The sequence below is a fragment of the Carettochelys insculpta genome, chromosome 5 (genome assembly GCF_033958435.1).
Source record: "Carettochelys insculpta isolate YL-2023 chromosome 5, ASM3395843v1, whole genome shotgun sequence".
Lineage (NCBI taxonomy): Eukaryota > Metazoa > Chordata > Testudines > Carettochelyidae > Carettochelys > Carettochelys insculpta.
Genome location: NC_134141.1, coordinates 117618423 through 117632231, shown reverse-complemented (window position 1 = coordinate 117632231; position 13809 = coordinate 117618423). Strand labels below are relative to the sequence as shown.

Genomic DNA, 13809 nt, shown 5'->3' with positions numbered 1-13809 from the left:
GCTCTTCGGGGATCACTCCTAAAGTGTCATCATTCACTAACAACTATTACTGACACACCTGTTAGTAACTGCAGGCTGAACCTCTCTAATCCAGAACTCTCTGATCTGACAACATCCATAATCCAGCATGATTTTAGTTAGCTGGACGACCACTTATCATGGGCGTGGCCAAGTTTCCTGTGGTCCCATAAAGTTTGTTTCCAGCCACCAGCCCTGGCTTTCTGTGTTTTGCGCTGTTATTTAGCTGTAAATTACCCCAAATGTCTTCTAAGAGCCCAGTAAGCAGTGGAAGGGTTGATAATGCTGCTAGACAATATTGAATTCCTGTGGTTCAACAAATTCTGTTCTCTGGCACTGGTCAGGGGGATGCCAGACTAGAGAGATTCAACCTGTACTGCATATTGACATTATGGTAGCATGTAAAGGCCTTGAATGCTGCCTACTGTACACACACAAGCCAAGTCTCCCTGATATGGATGACTTACAGTCAAAGGGTACATCTACAATGCAATCCTGAAGTGCTGTTTCAGCGCACATCCACACGCCCAATCTATCTTTAATCTAGTTACCTCAGCAGCCTGGGCTTTGCCCTGGGGCAGCTGCATGAGCAATTGCCTGGGGTTAGATGACTTTCCAGAGTCAGCCTGCCAAGTCACTGCTGTGGTGCCAACGGTCTCTTGGGTTCATCTGCTCAAGCTGTAATCACACCCTGGCATTACAGGGTAGACAGACACTTAAAGGCACAAACTGGAAAGGAAAGAGAACAACATACAAGCTAATGGCAACGACAAGCAGTTTGGTTGTTGCTGGCATTTGCTGCTTTTAATTGAGAGTGGATGGGACGTAGCAACAAGATTCTCTGTATCTAATTATATGGCAAACATCACTATAGCATATGAGCACATCTCAATCCTTTTCTAAGGCAAAGTTACAAAGAGCCATTACTATATATCACACCCTGCTTATTCCTTATGCAGAAACAGGTTAATAGTCAAAGAACTCGGCTAAAGATTCTTGCTTCCCAGCTGAGGAGCCCTTCTCCTCTATGCCAAAACTGCATTTATCCTCACACTCCTGTGAGGTAGGGCAGAGATATAATCTCCCTGTGTCAGATGAGGAACAAAAGCATAGAGGGGATAAATGCCATGGCCAAGGGCACAGAGGAAATCTGTGGCAGTGAACTGGAAAAGACAGGAATGGGAAGAGCAACGGTGACAGATGGTCTCAGGGTAGAAAACTGGCACTTTAAAGTGCACTAGGGAGGAGGAGGAAGTAGTGACTGAATAGATAATAATTGGGGGATTTTCCCCTTGCATAAGGGGTGTCACAGAAGGAAGCAGGGAGATGTCTGAAGGAGCTAGGTGAGGAATAAAGGCTGGGAATGTTGGCAGAGTAAAGGCTGGAGAGGTGTGGATGTTGAAATAAGCTCTTTTTCCTTCCAAAAAGGGAAAAACAGGGACTGATTTCCTGCAGCTATTGCCTACTCTATACAGCCAGGACTAGCCGCAGTATCTGTGGCTGCAGTGTGCAAACTGTGGGGAGGTTCTAGCTTAATGGTGACCACCATTCAGGATAAATGGAATTCCAGTTTAGGGCTCCATCCTGCACCCATTCAAGGCACTGGGAAAATCTCCCAGGCCGCTATGGAAGTGGGAACAGGCCTTAAAATTGCAGCAAGCAGTTAAGCTCTGACCCTCCTACCAGCTCCCTATTTCTAAATGGAACACAAGTTTGGTATGGAAATGGCCTTACACAACCAAAGACGACTGTGTATGTACAGCAATAACCAAAACAGTTTAGAAATACCTGCCTCTGAGTGCGAAGCTCCTTTTGGTGAGCGGTGGCTGCTGTCACCTCTAACCATTCACCAGCTGAGGCGGTTGTCCCACGCGATGATGCAGACGGGTGTTTTGGAGAAAGCACGAATCTGCTTCAACGATGCCACAAGGGAAATTCTTACTTCTTTTTGTTTAAATCTTTTTGGGTCTTTCAAGCTGTTTTGATGCAAGTTCTTCATTTGCAGCTGATGGCATTTACTTTTCCGTGCGGCCCTAGAATTGCTGTAGATTCAGCAGCAAGGTCAGTCAAACGGGTAAGGACTCAGGAAATCAAGTCACTTCAATCTAGCCTATGCATCAGGTCCCCATCAGCAAAATGGGGTACTTCTTCCTTGTCCCGAGGTGAAAATCCATTAGTGACTGTTAGATGGTCAGATACTATGGTGAGAAAAGCCATGTAAGTAATTACATAGCTACCTTTGATTTAATTAATGTGCTTAACAAGAGCTGGAACTCAGTTTGGGGATACATAAGATCTACTTTCAATAACGCTAAAACCCTAATCCCCCACAGGGTCTTCTTCCAAGCTCCACACTGCACCTTCCACTTTGTTAATTACCCTCCATAGCTTTCCCTTTGACTGCAATAACCTACTGTCTGCAACTGCTGTGACTAGAAGGGTTGACATATCAGGTTTCCCCATTAAGGGGTTAATTAAATAAAAGTCAGTCCACATTTGCTAGACTCTAATGCCTGAGAGCAGAGCAGATCTCTTTTACTTCTGCATCTCTACCCTGGCCCACCAAACAAAATTCTAGGCAGTCTACAGTGCCTTCACGCCAAGCCCTGCCCTGCAGCACAAGATGCAACAAGAGGCTCCAGAAATGAGAGTGCTGACCGCTAACCCCAAGATACCTACTGGATCTCATTTCCTTCCTCCCCCTAGCTCCATAAGGGCATAGAGAGACTAAGGAATGGGAGCCTGTCCCTCAGGTGGGAAAGTAGCGCACACACATTTTGGGAAAGGGACAGAAAGAAGCAAATCAAAGGCTTTTCTTCAGACACTGGAGAATTTGCCACCGGGGCAGAGGCCCAGGTTCTCGGGACTCACAGAAAGCACAGCAGATGCATTTGTTTTCCCAGCATAATATGCTAGCTAGTGAGCATACAGTTCTCTGCTCTAATCAGATCATCTGATCTACACAGGTATGCAGTTATGTAACTATGCAGTGACAATGCCATTGCAAGTTAGTTCCTTGACCCAGGTCATTTTGTAGGACTCTATTTGAGTCCTGTTCCTGGAGCATAAGAGCCAAATTCTCTTCAAAGATGCACAGTTTAAATGACATCTAATACCCACAGATTGCCATGCCCAGCAGTAGACTACCCTGGCTTCTGATTTCAGATGGGCTGTGTTATTTAACTGCTAAAATGAACAACTGTTGGGAAATACTGTGTAGCTCAGCAATATGCAGCTATTGCACTCAGCTTTGGTTGGGGTTTTTGGGGGAGGGGCAGGCTCTAGTTAGAATACAAGCTGCATTTTGTTCCTGTTAGATTAACAGTGCCATAGACATTTGAGATGCAAATCAGCAACCAGAGTTACATTATGCTTAGCCCATCCCAGTACAGGAATGTTTGTCCTATTAAGGAACAATCTTGAAAAATTATTATTCACTATGATCACTTTAATTCCCTTACACACTGATCCCTCAAGCTGTTCTGCAAAAGGAAAGGGCTCCACTGGCGGCAATTTTAAATAAAATATATTTACGTAAATAAAATACACTTACTTTGCCTAGTGCAGACATAGCCTAAGAAGGGAAACAAAGGGGCACAAGGAGAACTCTATGGCCTCCAGAATCAAGGACAACAATTAAAAAAATACTAGGAACAAAAGACTCCTGACAAAGTATTGCTACAGTACTCATGGAAAATACTAGAAGTATATAACAGTGAAAACAAAAAAGCGTTCAGTATATTTTTCTGGTCTGAATTTGAGGGAACTAAAAGATTACATAGTTTCAGAACACGGTGATAACTTTTCTTTCCACTAATATTTTTGGAAGATGTCAAATGGAAGTTACTAGCAATAGATATGTTTTAAATCAGCAGGTCCAGATAATTTGCATGCAAAAATTGTAAAAGAGCTGGCTAGATAGTTAGTATTTGATTTTCAAAAGGTGTTGGAGCCCTGCAGAAATGCCAGAAGACCAGCAGAAGGCTAATGGAAATGGGATAAAGATAGCCAGACGACAATCCTGGACAAGATAATGGAGTATGGGATTCTATTAATAGAATTAGACGAAAGAAATGTAATTAATACAAATTGACATGAGCTTATGAAAAATAGATCCTATTAAACTAATCTGATTTTTATGAGATTACATGTTTAGTTAATAAGATATTTGACATAATATACTTAGATTTCTATAAAGCATTTGACTTGTCACATGACATTTTTATTAAAAAAATCTAGAATGTTATAAAATTAATAAGCCATAGAGCACAGGAAATGAATTAAAAATGTAACTGCTCTCAAAATGTAACTTTAACTGTGAAATCAGCATTGAGCTAATTCTAGTGGAGTCCCAAAAGCATCAGCGCCTGGCCCCACACTATTTAACATTTTTACCGATGAGTTGGAAGAAGACAATCAGGACTGGTAAACTTTCATATGACACCAGAATTGGGGCAGTGACAAACGATGAAGAGGACTGGTTGCTGAATTACAGCCATCTGGATTATTTGGTAAATGGATCTGAAGCAAATGTGTTTTAATACAGCTAAATGCAGCAGCATGTATCCTGAAACAAAGAACATCGGCAATACTTACACAATGGGGGACTTTGTCACAGGAATCAATGACTCTGGTATAGATTTTGAGGGTCCATCAGCTGAACACAAGCTTCCAGTGTGACACTGTGGTCAAAGGTGCTTATGCGCTCCTTCGATGAACACACAGAGGTTATTTTACCTCTATATTTGGCGCAGGCATGACCACTCTGGGAATTCTGTGTCCAGCTCTGGTGCTCACAGTTCTAGAAAGATGTTGATAAGTTGGAGTGGGTTTAGAGAAGAGCCACAAGAATGACTGGAAATCATGTCTTACAGCAGGGGTCAGCAACCTCCGGCACAGATGCCAAAAGTGGTTTGTAGGCCGATTTTCATTGACATGTGGGGCAGGAGTTCAGCCCTGCCCCTCCTCCCCTATGCACCTGGGAGCTTGCTCAGAGCCATACCACAGGTGGATTACCAAAAGACCAGCTAATGCTACCAACCACCACCTAAACAGTAAAGCTCTGCATCTTTATTTATTTATTAATGAAGATATAAGTAGGACTATTAGTGACTTTAAAAAGTATCAATGCCACTTGGACCATACATGGAGGTCAAAAGGCCAAATTTCCATACTTCAGCTCAGAAAGGTTGCTGATCTGTTTTATAGTAATAGACTCAAAGAGCTCAATCTATTTATTTCAACAATAAGGCTCCGAGTGACTTGGATTACAATCTACTGGCATCTACACAAGGAACAAATATTGAACAATGGGCTCATCAATCTAGCAGAGGTATAACACAATCTGATGGCTGATATTTGAAGCTAGACAAATTCAGACCAGAAATAAGGTATGCATTTTTCAGAGAAAGACAGCAATTAATCACTGGAACAATTTACCATGGCAGATTCACCAGCCCTGGCAAGTTTAAATCAAGACTGGATTTGTTTTATTCTAAAAGATCTGCTCTAGGAACTATCTGAGGGAGTTCTACAGCCAGTGTTCTACTGGAGTCAGACCCGACGATCAGAATAGCCCCTTCCAGCTTTAGACTCTTCGACCTTCTCCTCCCAGCCTACGTTTTCTGAACAGAAATTAGGCTGCAGTCCAGCAGACCATTCGCTTTACTGCAACGGACATCTTACAGTGCAAGCTTCCCAGAAGCCACAAACACTGGAATCAAAATTGCATGAATGAACTTTAAACAGCTTTTATTTACAGAATTGTAATAAATATCACCATGAAAAAAAAAGCAACATTCTTGATACTCTCCCTCCGGGGCCCCTCTTTGGACCTTTGCCAATCATATAACATGGAAGTGCAACATGCACACAAGGAATAGTTGTGAAAGACAACGAGCCTAACTCCAAGATTTCAGATACTCAGACAACACCATCACTTCCCAAGAACACTGCTACACAGTGTGGGATAACATGGCTAGCTCCTTTGTCTCAATGGACTTATTGGGACTTTTACCAGGAGCAACTTGATTTTCATTTCTATTTCACATGGTCTTTGCAGGCCTACCTTATAAATTCACCATCTGTAAAAGCTCAAGCACTGAAACAAGGGCTTTTGTTTTAAACCTGCATGTCAAATATACACAAAATACTCCTGTTCTTTCACATTTTCACATAATTGACATATAATATGGAGTCTAATACAAGTGCTAAAATCAGTGCCCTAAACCTAAACAAAAAAGCAGCAGAATTTATATTTTCCAGTTGCAAGGTTCCCAAAAGGGTCTGCTGAAAACAGGCTGTATTGATGGTTGGTTGATGCACGAGATGAAAAACATAGAAAATATGAGCTGCTACACAGAACAAAACTGCAAGCCCAGCTGGAGAACGTCCAAAATTCCCACTGACATAGTTTAGATAATTTGGCGAGAAAAGGAAATTACAAAACAAGGAAGTGGCTCACTAACTGGTTAGTTCTCTAAGAGTAAAGCTGTATTTCAGTGTTATACTGGTAACTGTGCTGATGATCAGTTATGGAAGAGGTTGTAGGAAGCACTTTTCCTTTCGTGGTGACCAGAGCTAAGTGTTTAAAACATGAGAACATAAAGGCACTGAGTAATGGATGGGGAAAAGAGATCATGGTACCTCTGCAGAAATCCTGAGCTATTCATAGGCCGTGACTATGGAACATAAGGACTTTTAGAAGACTTCAGATCCTAGAGAGGTAAATAAAATGGCCATAGAGCCAATGGCACCATTTTGAGAGTACGAGGGTGGACAGGGACTCAGCCACGTGCACCAGGACACTGCTTGCTCGTCTTCCCTTTCCCCTCACGATCAGGCAGCCAGGGGAACATACATAGCTTGCGTGCTTTCCTCTCACTGACAGCTGGAGAATGGAGGGGGCAGGGGAGCAAGTGATGCAATCTGGGTACTTTCCTCTCGCTCCCTTGTAGTGAGGGGAAGAGGGAGAACAGCAAGTAGCGTCTTGGTATGCACAGCTGTGCCCCCCACTACTGCACTGCCAGCTTCCCGAAATAGCACACTTAGGCAGAGCCATACAAACACAGCTGGGAAGACCTGTTCTCTGCTTCCTTTAGTTAGTGGGTATTCTCCTTCATTAATGCACGTTAGACTTAGTAACTTCTGGAAGTTGGAAAAGATCTCAAGTGCTTAGTGAAAACTTCAGGCAACAAAGACTATGATCATTAAACTCACACAATTACATCTTGGCAACAGAATTTTAAGACAGAATCACCAAATGAAACACAGAGGAGGTCACTTCTCGTAGGCTGGGTCTACATGAGCCCCTTCCTTCCGGAAGGGGCATGGTAATGAGCGGGTTTGAAAGCTGCTCATGAGGCACTTCCATGAATATGCAGCGCCTCATTAGCATAATGGTGGCTGTGGCGATTCGAAAGTAAGGCCTCTCGAATCGCGTGCCACCTGTAGAGATGGGGACCTTCCAAAAGGAGCCCACAGGTTTGGAAAGCCCCTTCTTCCTAACACAAGATAGCAAGAAGGGGCTTTCTAAAACTGGGGGGGTCCTTTTGGAAGGTCCCTGTCTCCACAGATGGTGCACGATTCAAAAAGCCACACTTTTGAATTGCCGTGGCTGCCATTATGCTAATGAGGTGCTGCATATTCATGGCAGTGCCTCATTAGCATCTTTCAAACCTGCTCATTAACACGCCCCTTCCAAAAGGAAGGGGCTCATGTAGACACAGGGATAGCGTCCTCTTCTCACTCAGCTAATGAGGTAGGAAAGCTTGTCTCCCTGATGGGCAGTTCAGCCGCTAAACCACCAGTCTCCTTCAGCAGCACTGAGGAATTGGTGAACCAACATGAATACCACTGGCTATTTTCCATTCTACCACCAGAAACTCAGTTCTTGATTTTATTGGGCTTTACAATAAAAGCCACAAGGACATGACTGGTTCATTCTAGCAAAGCATCTGGGATTGGATTAAGTAACTTCTGGAAGCTGGGAAAGAACTCAACTACTTAGTGAAAATGTCAACTTACAGCAGTGGAAAGAGATAAAAGATAACATTCAACTGCTGAAGCCTGTGGGATCACAGAAGAAGAGAGACACTATAGTCATGGATATAACAAGCTTCCAAGTTTCAAAATAGGTAGGTAGATCAGAATTAGAGGTGCAATGGTCAAACAGTGGTCCTTACATTTGGGTAGTTCTAAGCAATGAAGTGTCAGAAGAAAAAGGCAAAGAGCAAAAAACCAAATGCTGTCTATAAGACACAAACAAGCAACGTTCTCTCAAAGGATTCACATACAAATTCTCAATTACCCTGTTAGATTTGTACTATGAACAGGAAGTCATTCAAGTGTTTTCACCAGACAGAAATTGAGTGATTCCATTTAAAGCACTACGTTAAGAACGTAAATCAAAAAAATCACGACAGCTGAAAACATGCTTGTGTACGTTTTCCACCTGTGTCCACTTTGATTCTTTTGGTAGAAAGTGAAACTCTCCACGTGAATATTCCTTGTGCAGTAACAACTCTGAATGTAAACTGGAGAAGCCAATGCTCGACAACAAAGATTTTTAATGATCTCGGTGCTTGCTATCGTATAATACCCAAGTAATGCACTTCTGGGTACAGAGTGTTCACAAGGAGAGCCAAGAGATTATTTCCATCATGAAGACAATGTTCTGGGTGTCTGATAAACTGAGATGCTTGGGAGAGCTGTTCCTGATACTCCATATATTGCTTATTTGATGCCATAGACTCAAGAGCATTCAGTGCCTACAAATATAGAAAACAAAATCAATTAGCTAAGAACATTCTGCATCTATTTCCTACATTTAAAATTAATGGGCCAGATCATTGGCTGGTGCAAACAAACATGATTCCACTGATTTCAATGGATCTATGCTGATTTACATGAGTTGAGGGGCTCTCACCATACATCTATTAGAGAATATTTTGTATAACAAGCTCCCATGACAATGTAACATCCAACACTTTTAGCACAATATCAGCAGGTTAAATTCACACTATAAATGCCAATGTTGTTCTCTCTACAGGTGATAAGAACAAATACACTATCTTCAGTTTTACTGTGGTTCTTCAAAAGGCATAGAGAAATAACCATACAGGAAACAATCAAATATAGCTTGTAGTACTTCTCCAATGCACTTCAGAATGTTCTTATAAGTACCCATGATTTTTATATAAATTTGGGGGGGGAATACAATCTGTGCCCACCATTATCAGATTAAAAAATGTATGTTAACAAGAAATCCTTTTCCTAAATTAGCAATAATACCAGAGATTAATTACTTCTGGAAAAATTCTGCATTAACCTCATTTACTTTTCACTCACAGGAAAACAGCTTTGCTTTCATTTCTGGTTAATTCCACTGTCAGGTGGAAAGGTGCAAAGGTGGGGGCAGACCCCTGGGGAGATGTGTAATTTCATAAGGGTGGGTGCAGCATGATCAGATGCTGGGTCTCAGGCTTATTCATCCCATTTAAAATGTTTTTACTGCTTTTATGTCTGTGCAGTCACATTTACATACCAATCAATGAAATTTTTACATTCTACAGACTTACTTCCTTACACGGGCTCAAAAAGGGTTTTATTTCATACGAACTTATGGAAAATTTCCAACAGTTTGGATTACGTTCGACAGGTTGTAGGGGCCTGCTAATTGCTGGGACAAAAAGCAGGGCCTGATGTAAAAAGTTGCTCACCCCTAAGCTAGCATCTTGCTGCAATGTGCAGGGTGCAAACGCTCTGCAGAAGTGTGCCTTTCTGTTGTCTAATTCCTTTAAATGTTTATTTTGACAAAACTTAAATGTCAGGCTAAGCATAGCTTGAACATACTCCTTTAAAGGAAATATATTAAAGTCAAGACTGGGTTCGCTTGATCCCTTCTTCCTGCTAAGGCTGAGTTCCAGCATTCCTGAATTCCGGTATCATGGACATGACAGAGTTGTACTGATCCACCCGAAAGAGCAATTTGAAGCCACTTAAGTTACATTGATTCAAAAGGCCTCACAGTCACTCTCATTTGGACTTAACCAGTCTTCTCAGCTTAGTCCACTATAACTCAGTTTAAGTCAAACCGAGGTCACATCTACTCTTCCAGGAAGTTCAACCTTGACCGGAGTTTGACTTCACACGTCTGGTGGAGGCAAGCCAAATCAGTCTGTCTGTGGTCAGCAGTTGATCCCTGCATTCCTCGCTACTGCAAGGAGTAAGATAGATTGACAGGAGAAATGCTCCATGACAGGAGAAATGCTTCAGTCAACCTCCCCCAGTGAGGACAGTCAGGTAAGTCGATTTCAGATATGTTGATTCCAGCCATGGAACTGCTGTAAGTAGAATTACGTATCTGAAATCAACTTATCAGCCTAGTGTAGACTAAGCCAGACACAATCCCCTCTTAAACAGAAATAAGAGAGAGATCAAAAAGCGCTATGCAGCAGCTTGGGTCAATTTAAAAAGCCTCTGAACATCTTAACCCTTTCCTGTCCATTTTTTTATCGATGCCTTTTGTATTCTGAAGTTAATGGGAAGGTTTGTTTTTGATCGACAGTTTAAGAAACACACAAACTACTGGAAACCTGTTATTCTGTTGTAAGAGTGTTCAACCCTCTCCATTTCCCCACTGCCAGAGTATATGTTTTCCACTTCCGTTTGTTAGTTTCCGTTCTCATTTGCTCAGTGTACTGAGCTTGGTATTTCACTGAAAGCTGCGTGTTTTATGATTTACAATGTGACACAATATTCCCGCCAAACAGCATGGGCTGCTGTGCAACTAGCTTTGCCTGTTCAACTCACTTCCTGGGCCTAAACCACCGCCAGTATATCAATCCTGCTCTCTCGAACGTGGACGAGCAGCCCTGCCAAGTTACATCAAACAGGGCAGTAAAGATTCCTATGAGACTCTCACTGCAATTCGATTAGCCACTAGAGAGACAGAGGATGCTCAGTTAAATCAACGGCTGACATACTACCTGCTGGGCTTTCTGTGACAGCTGTGGTTCGGAACCTGCCTTCAGACGGATTTGATTCTCCTGAGGAATCTGTACCAACAGGAAGGCTGACATACTGCGTGCAACCACGCGGAACCTGAAGCATCAGAAAGAAGAGAGGTGTTGATGTAAAATGTAGATATTCTTAAGTATTAGGATTACACATGCTAAAAATATAACATGGTTATTTCTTGCACTAAATGAAGTAAGGGAATCTTTCTACTTTTTTTTAATGCCATGCACCACTAGCAGTACAATACCATTCTCACAAATAAACTGGAGATCTCATTGGCCCTACTCATAGCCTCAGATTACATCAAAATGCTTCTTTCAATTCTTTACAGTTACAGCCTTCAGGCACCTCAAAATGCATGTCACTGCAATCCAAAGGAGAAAACTTGACCGCAGTGAGCTAAATGGGAGCTTTGCCATTGGGACGTTAAGATTCTTTCATGGAAATTTTTAGTGAAAGTCAAGAATAAGTCATGGGCAATAAACAAAAATCCATGGAAGCCCGTCACCTGTCTTTGACGTTTTACTAAAATATGCTGGATGTGGGAAGAAACTAGTAGACATCAGTGTTGAGCGTGACCTCTGGCAGCTACTCCAGCCCCACTGCTGCTCCAACTATCAAGAGGCAACCCTGGGGCTCACCAGGAGCTGAACAACCTACCCGCTGCTTCAGCCCTGGTATCATTGTTCCAGGGCCCCCAGGCTGACAGATGCCCCAGCCCTGCCCCAGATGTAGTCCTGGAGGTCCAAGAAAGTAACATAACTCATGATCTCAATGACAGAGTCATATCCTTAGCCACTGGTTTCAGTGGGCGTAGTATTTCACCCAAAAAAAACCACGCACATTCTCAAAGTCAACAACAGGCCCTGTGACACCTTAGTAGTAGTAGGCATCCTTCAGTCTACGTAGACTATGGATCGCGCCCTTCATAGTTCCATTTAGAATCATCATTTGCAGCGTCGACTGTGACTCTGAAGGCCCACACGAAAATGACAGTCCTTGCTACAGCTGTTGCATGTGTAATGGGTGTCTGGCAGGTCCTTACTGTGCTTTCTGTGGGCTTGCTTCTCCTCTGCTAGCTGTCTGATCCTCATCTCACCCTTGTGTAGTTCCTGCCTCCATCTGCTGCGATCGTCTGCCAGCTCCTCCCAGCTGTCTGGCTTGATGTCTACCTCCCTGAGGTCCCTCTTGCAAACATCTTTGTAGCGCAACTGAGGGCGTCCGAGAGGTCTTTTGCCAGAGGCTAGCTCACCATACAGGATGTCTTTTGGGATCCATCCATAATTCATCCTGTGGACGTGGCCAAGCCAGCGGAGCCGCCACTGCCTGAGGAGGGTGTGCATGGTTGGGATTCCAGCTTGCTCAAGGACAGTGGCATTGGACACTCTGTTCTTCCACAATATTCCAAGGATGCGCCTGAGGCAGCGCAAGTGGAAGACGTTCAGCCTCTTTTCCTGGCGGGAGTACAGGGTCTAAGACTCACTGCCATAAAGCAGGGTGCTGAGGATGCAGGCTCTGTAGACATGCATTTTGGTGTGGCACCTTATAGACTAACAGAAATGTATGAGCATAAGACCTACCTGCATCTGACAAAGTGGGTCTTTGCCCACGAAAACTTATGCTCATACATTTCTGTTAGTCTATAAGGTGCCACAGGACCCCTTGTTACTTTTGCAGATCCAGACTAACACAGCTACCCCTCTGATACTATTCGCAAAGTTATGATCTTGCTCAAGTGCTTTGCTGGACCAGGGCAGAACAAACACTTCTAGTTTGGATCATTTTCACTTTCATTTTTCAGTTGAATTTCTTTCTGTTCTCTTATTCCCAAGCTCACTAGCCATCTCTTCAGGAAGGAAGTTCAAAGTTTGGTGTTTCTTTGAACCATTCTCCTGCTCTCCAGCATAGCCAAGATAATATAGGCAAAGCAGAGTGCACATGAATATGCACACACTAGTAATGTAAGACGGTTGACTGCTGGAGACAAAGTCAAAGAAAGCCAGGCAAGTATTCTCTTTGATGGATCCCTCTCTGGACATAGCTAGATATGACACCATACCAGAACTCTCACCTTTCTCTCTGCCCAGCACAAATGCAACTTACATTCAGATCTCAATGCAGTACCAAACTGCTTGGCTTCTGTATAATGGACCAAACAAAAAACACCCTGAACTTTCAGGAATTTTGGATTCCTAATCCAACTACAGAGCTTAGTTCCAGCCATTCGTAAAGCATATGGGATTTGATCAAGTATTTTCAGAATACATGCGTTCTTAGTCAGGCCACTCCTTCCTAAGTTCTTACCTGGGTGACAAAGGAGATTTCTTGCCGAGTCCAATAGCACCCAGTATTCCAGATGTCAGTCTCTCCTCAGCCAGCTGATTCTGCCTGCTCTGTATTGAGAGCAATATCCTGATGACTGACGCAATTAGGATGGTGTCATTCTGCTCCATTTGGATTAAGGATAACTGCAGGGCCTTATGCCACCAAAGAAACAGTTTTGCCTCTTCCTTCACTGAGCTTTCGGTAGATGAAAGAACAATGTTTAGTACCTGATCTTCCCTCACTTTCAACATCTCCCAAGCACCCACTGGCCCAGCGAGGTAATTAACTGACAAGTCTGTTAAGAACATTTAGATATACTAATTTTTATGCTGGAGTAACTCTAGTGAAATTCAGAAATTATGGGCTTGATGTAAAAATTAACAGGGGAGGTTCAAAAGCCTGTATTATGCGGGAGGTCAAAATTTACTAGACTATCACAATGATTCC

General features: G+C 42.9%; 1 protein-coding gene across 6 annotated transcripts in view; it reads right to left on the bottom strand.

Annotated features, from left to right (window-relative positions):
- Window positions 1-4772: 4772 nt before the first annotated feature.
- Window positions 4773-13809, bottom strand: part of EPG5 (ectopic P-granules 5 autophagy tethering factor) — a 98375-nt gene continuing 89338 nt past the window's right edge. For 5 of the 6 annotated variants that reach the window (XM_074995828.1, XM_074995833.1, XM_074995831.1 and 2 more), the window contains 3 exons: window positions 13342-13557; window positions 11007-11121; window positions 7697-8786 (listed from right to left, as the gene is read on the bottom strand). In XM_074995828.1, coding sequence (XP_074851929.1) covers window positions 8604-8786; window positions 11007-11121; window positions 13342-13557 — 514 coding nt within the window. In that variant the 3' untranslated portion in view covers window positions 7697-8603. Of the gene's footprint in view, window positions 4820-7696; window positions 8787-11006; window positions 11122-13341; window positions 13558-13809 lie in introns of those variants that run through there. The other variant, XR_012645813.1, reaches the window with a different exon arrangement.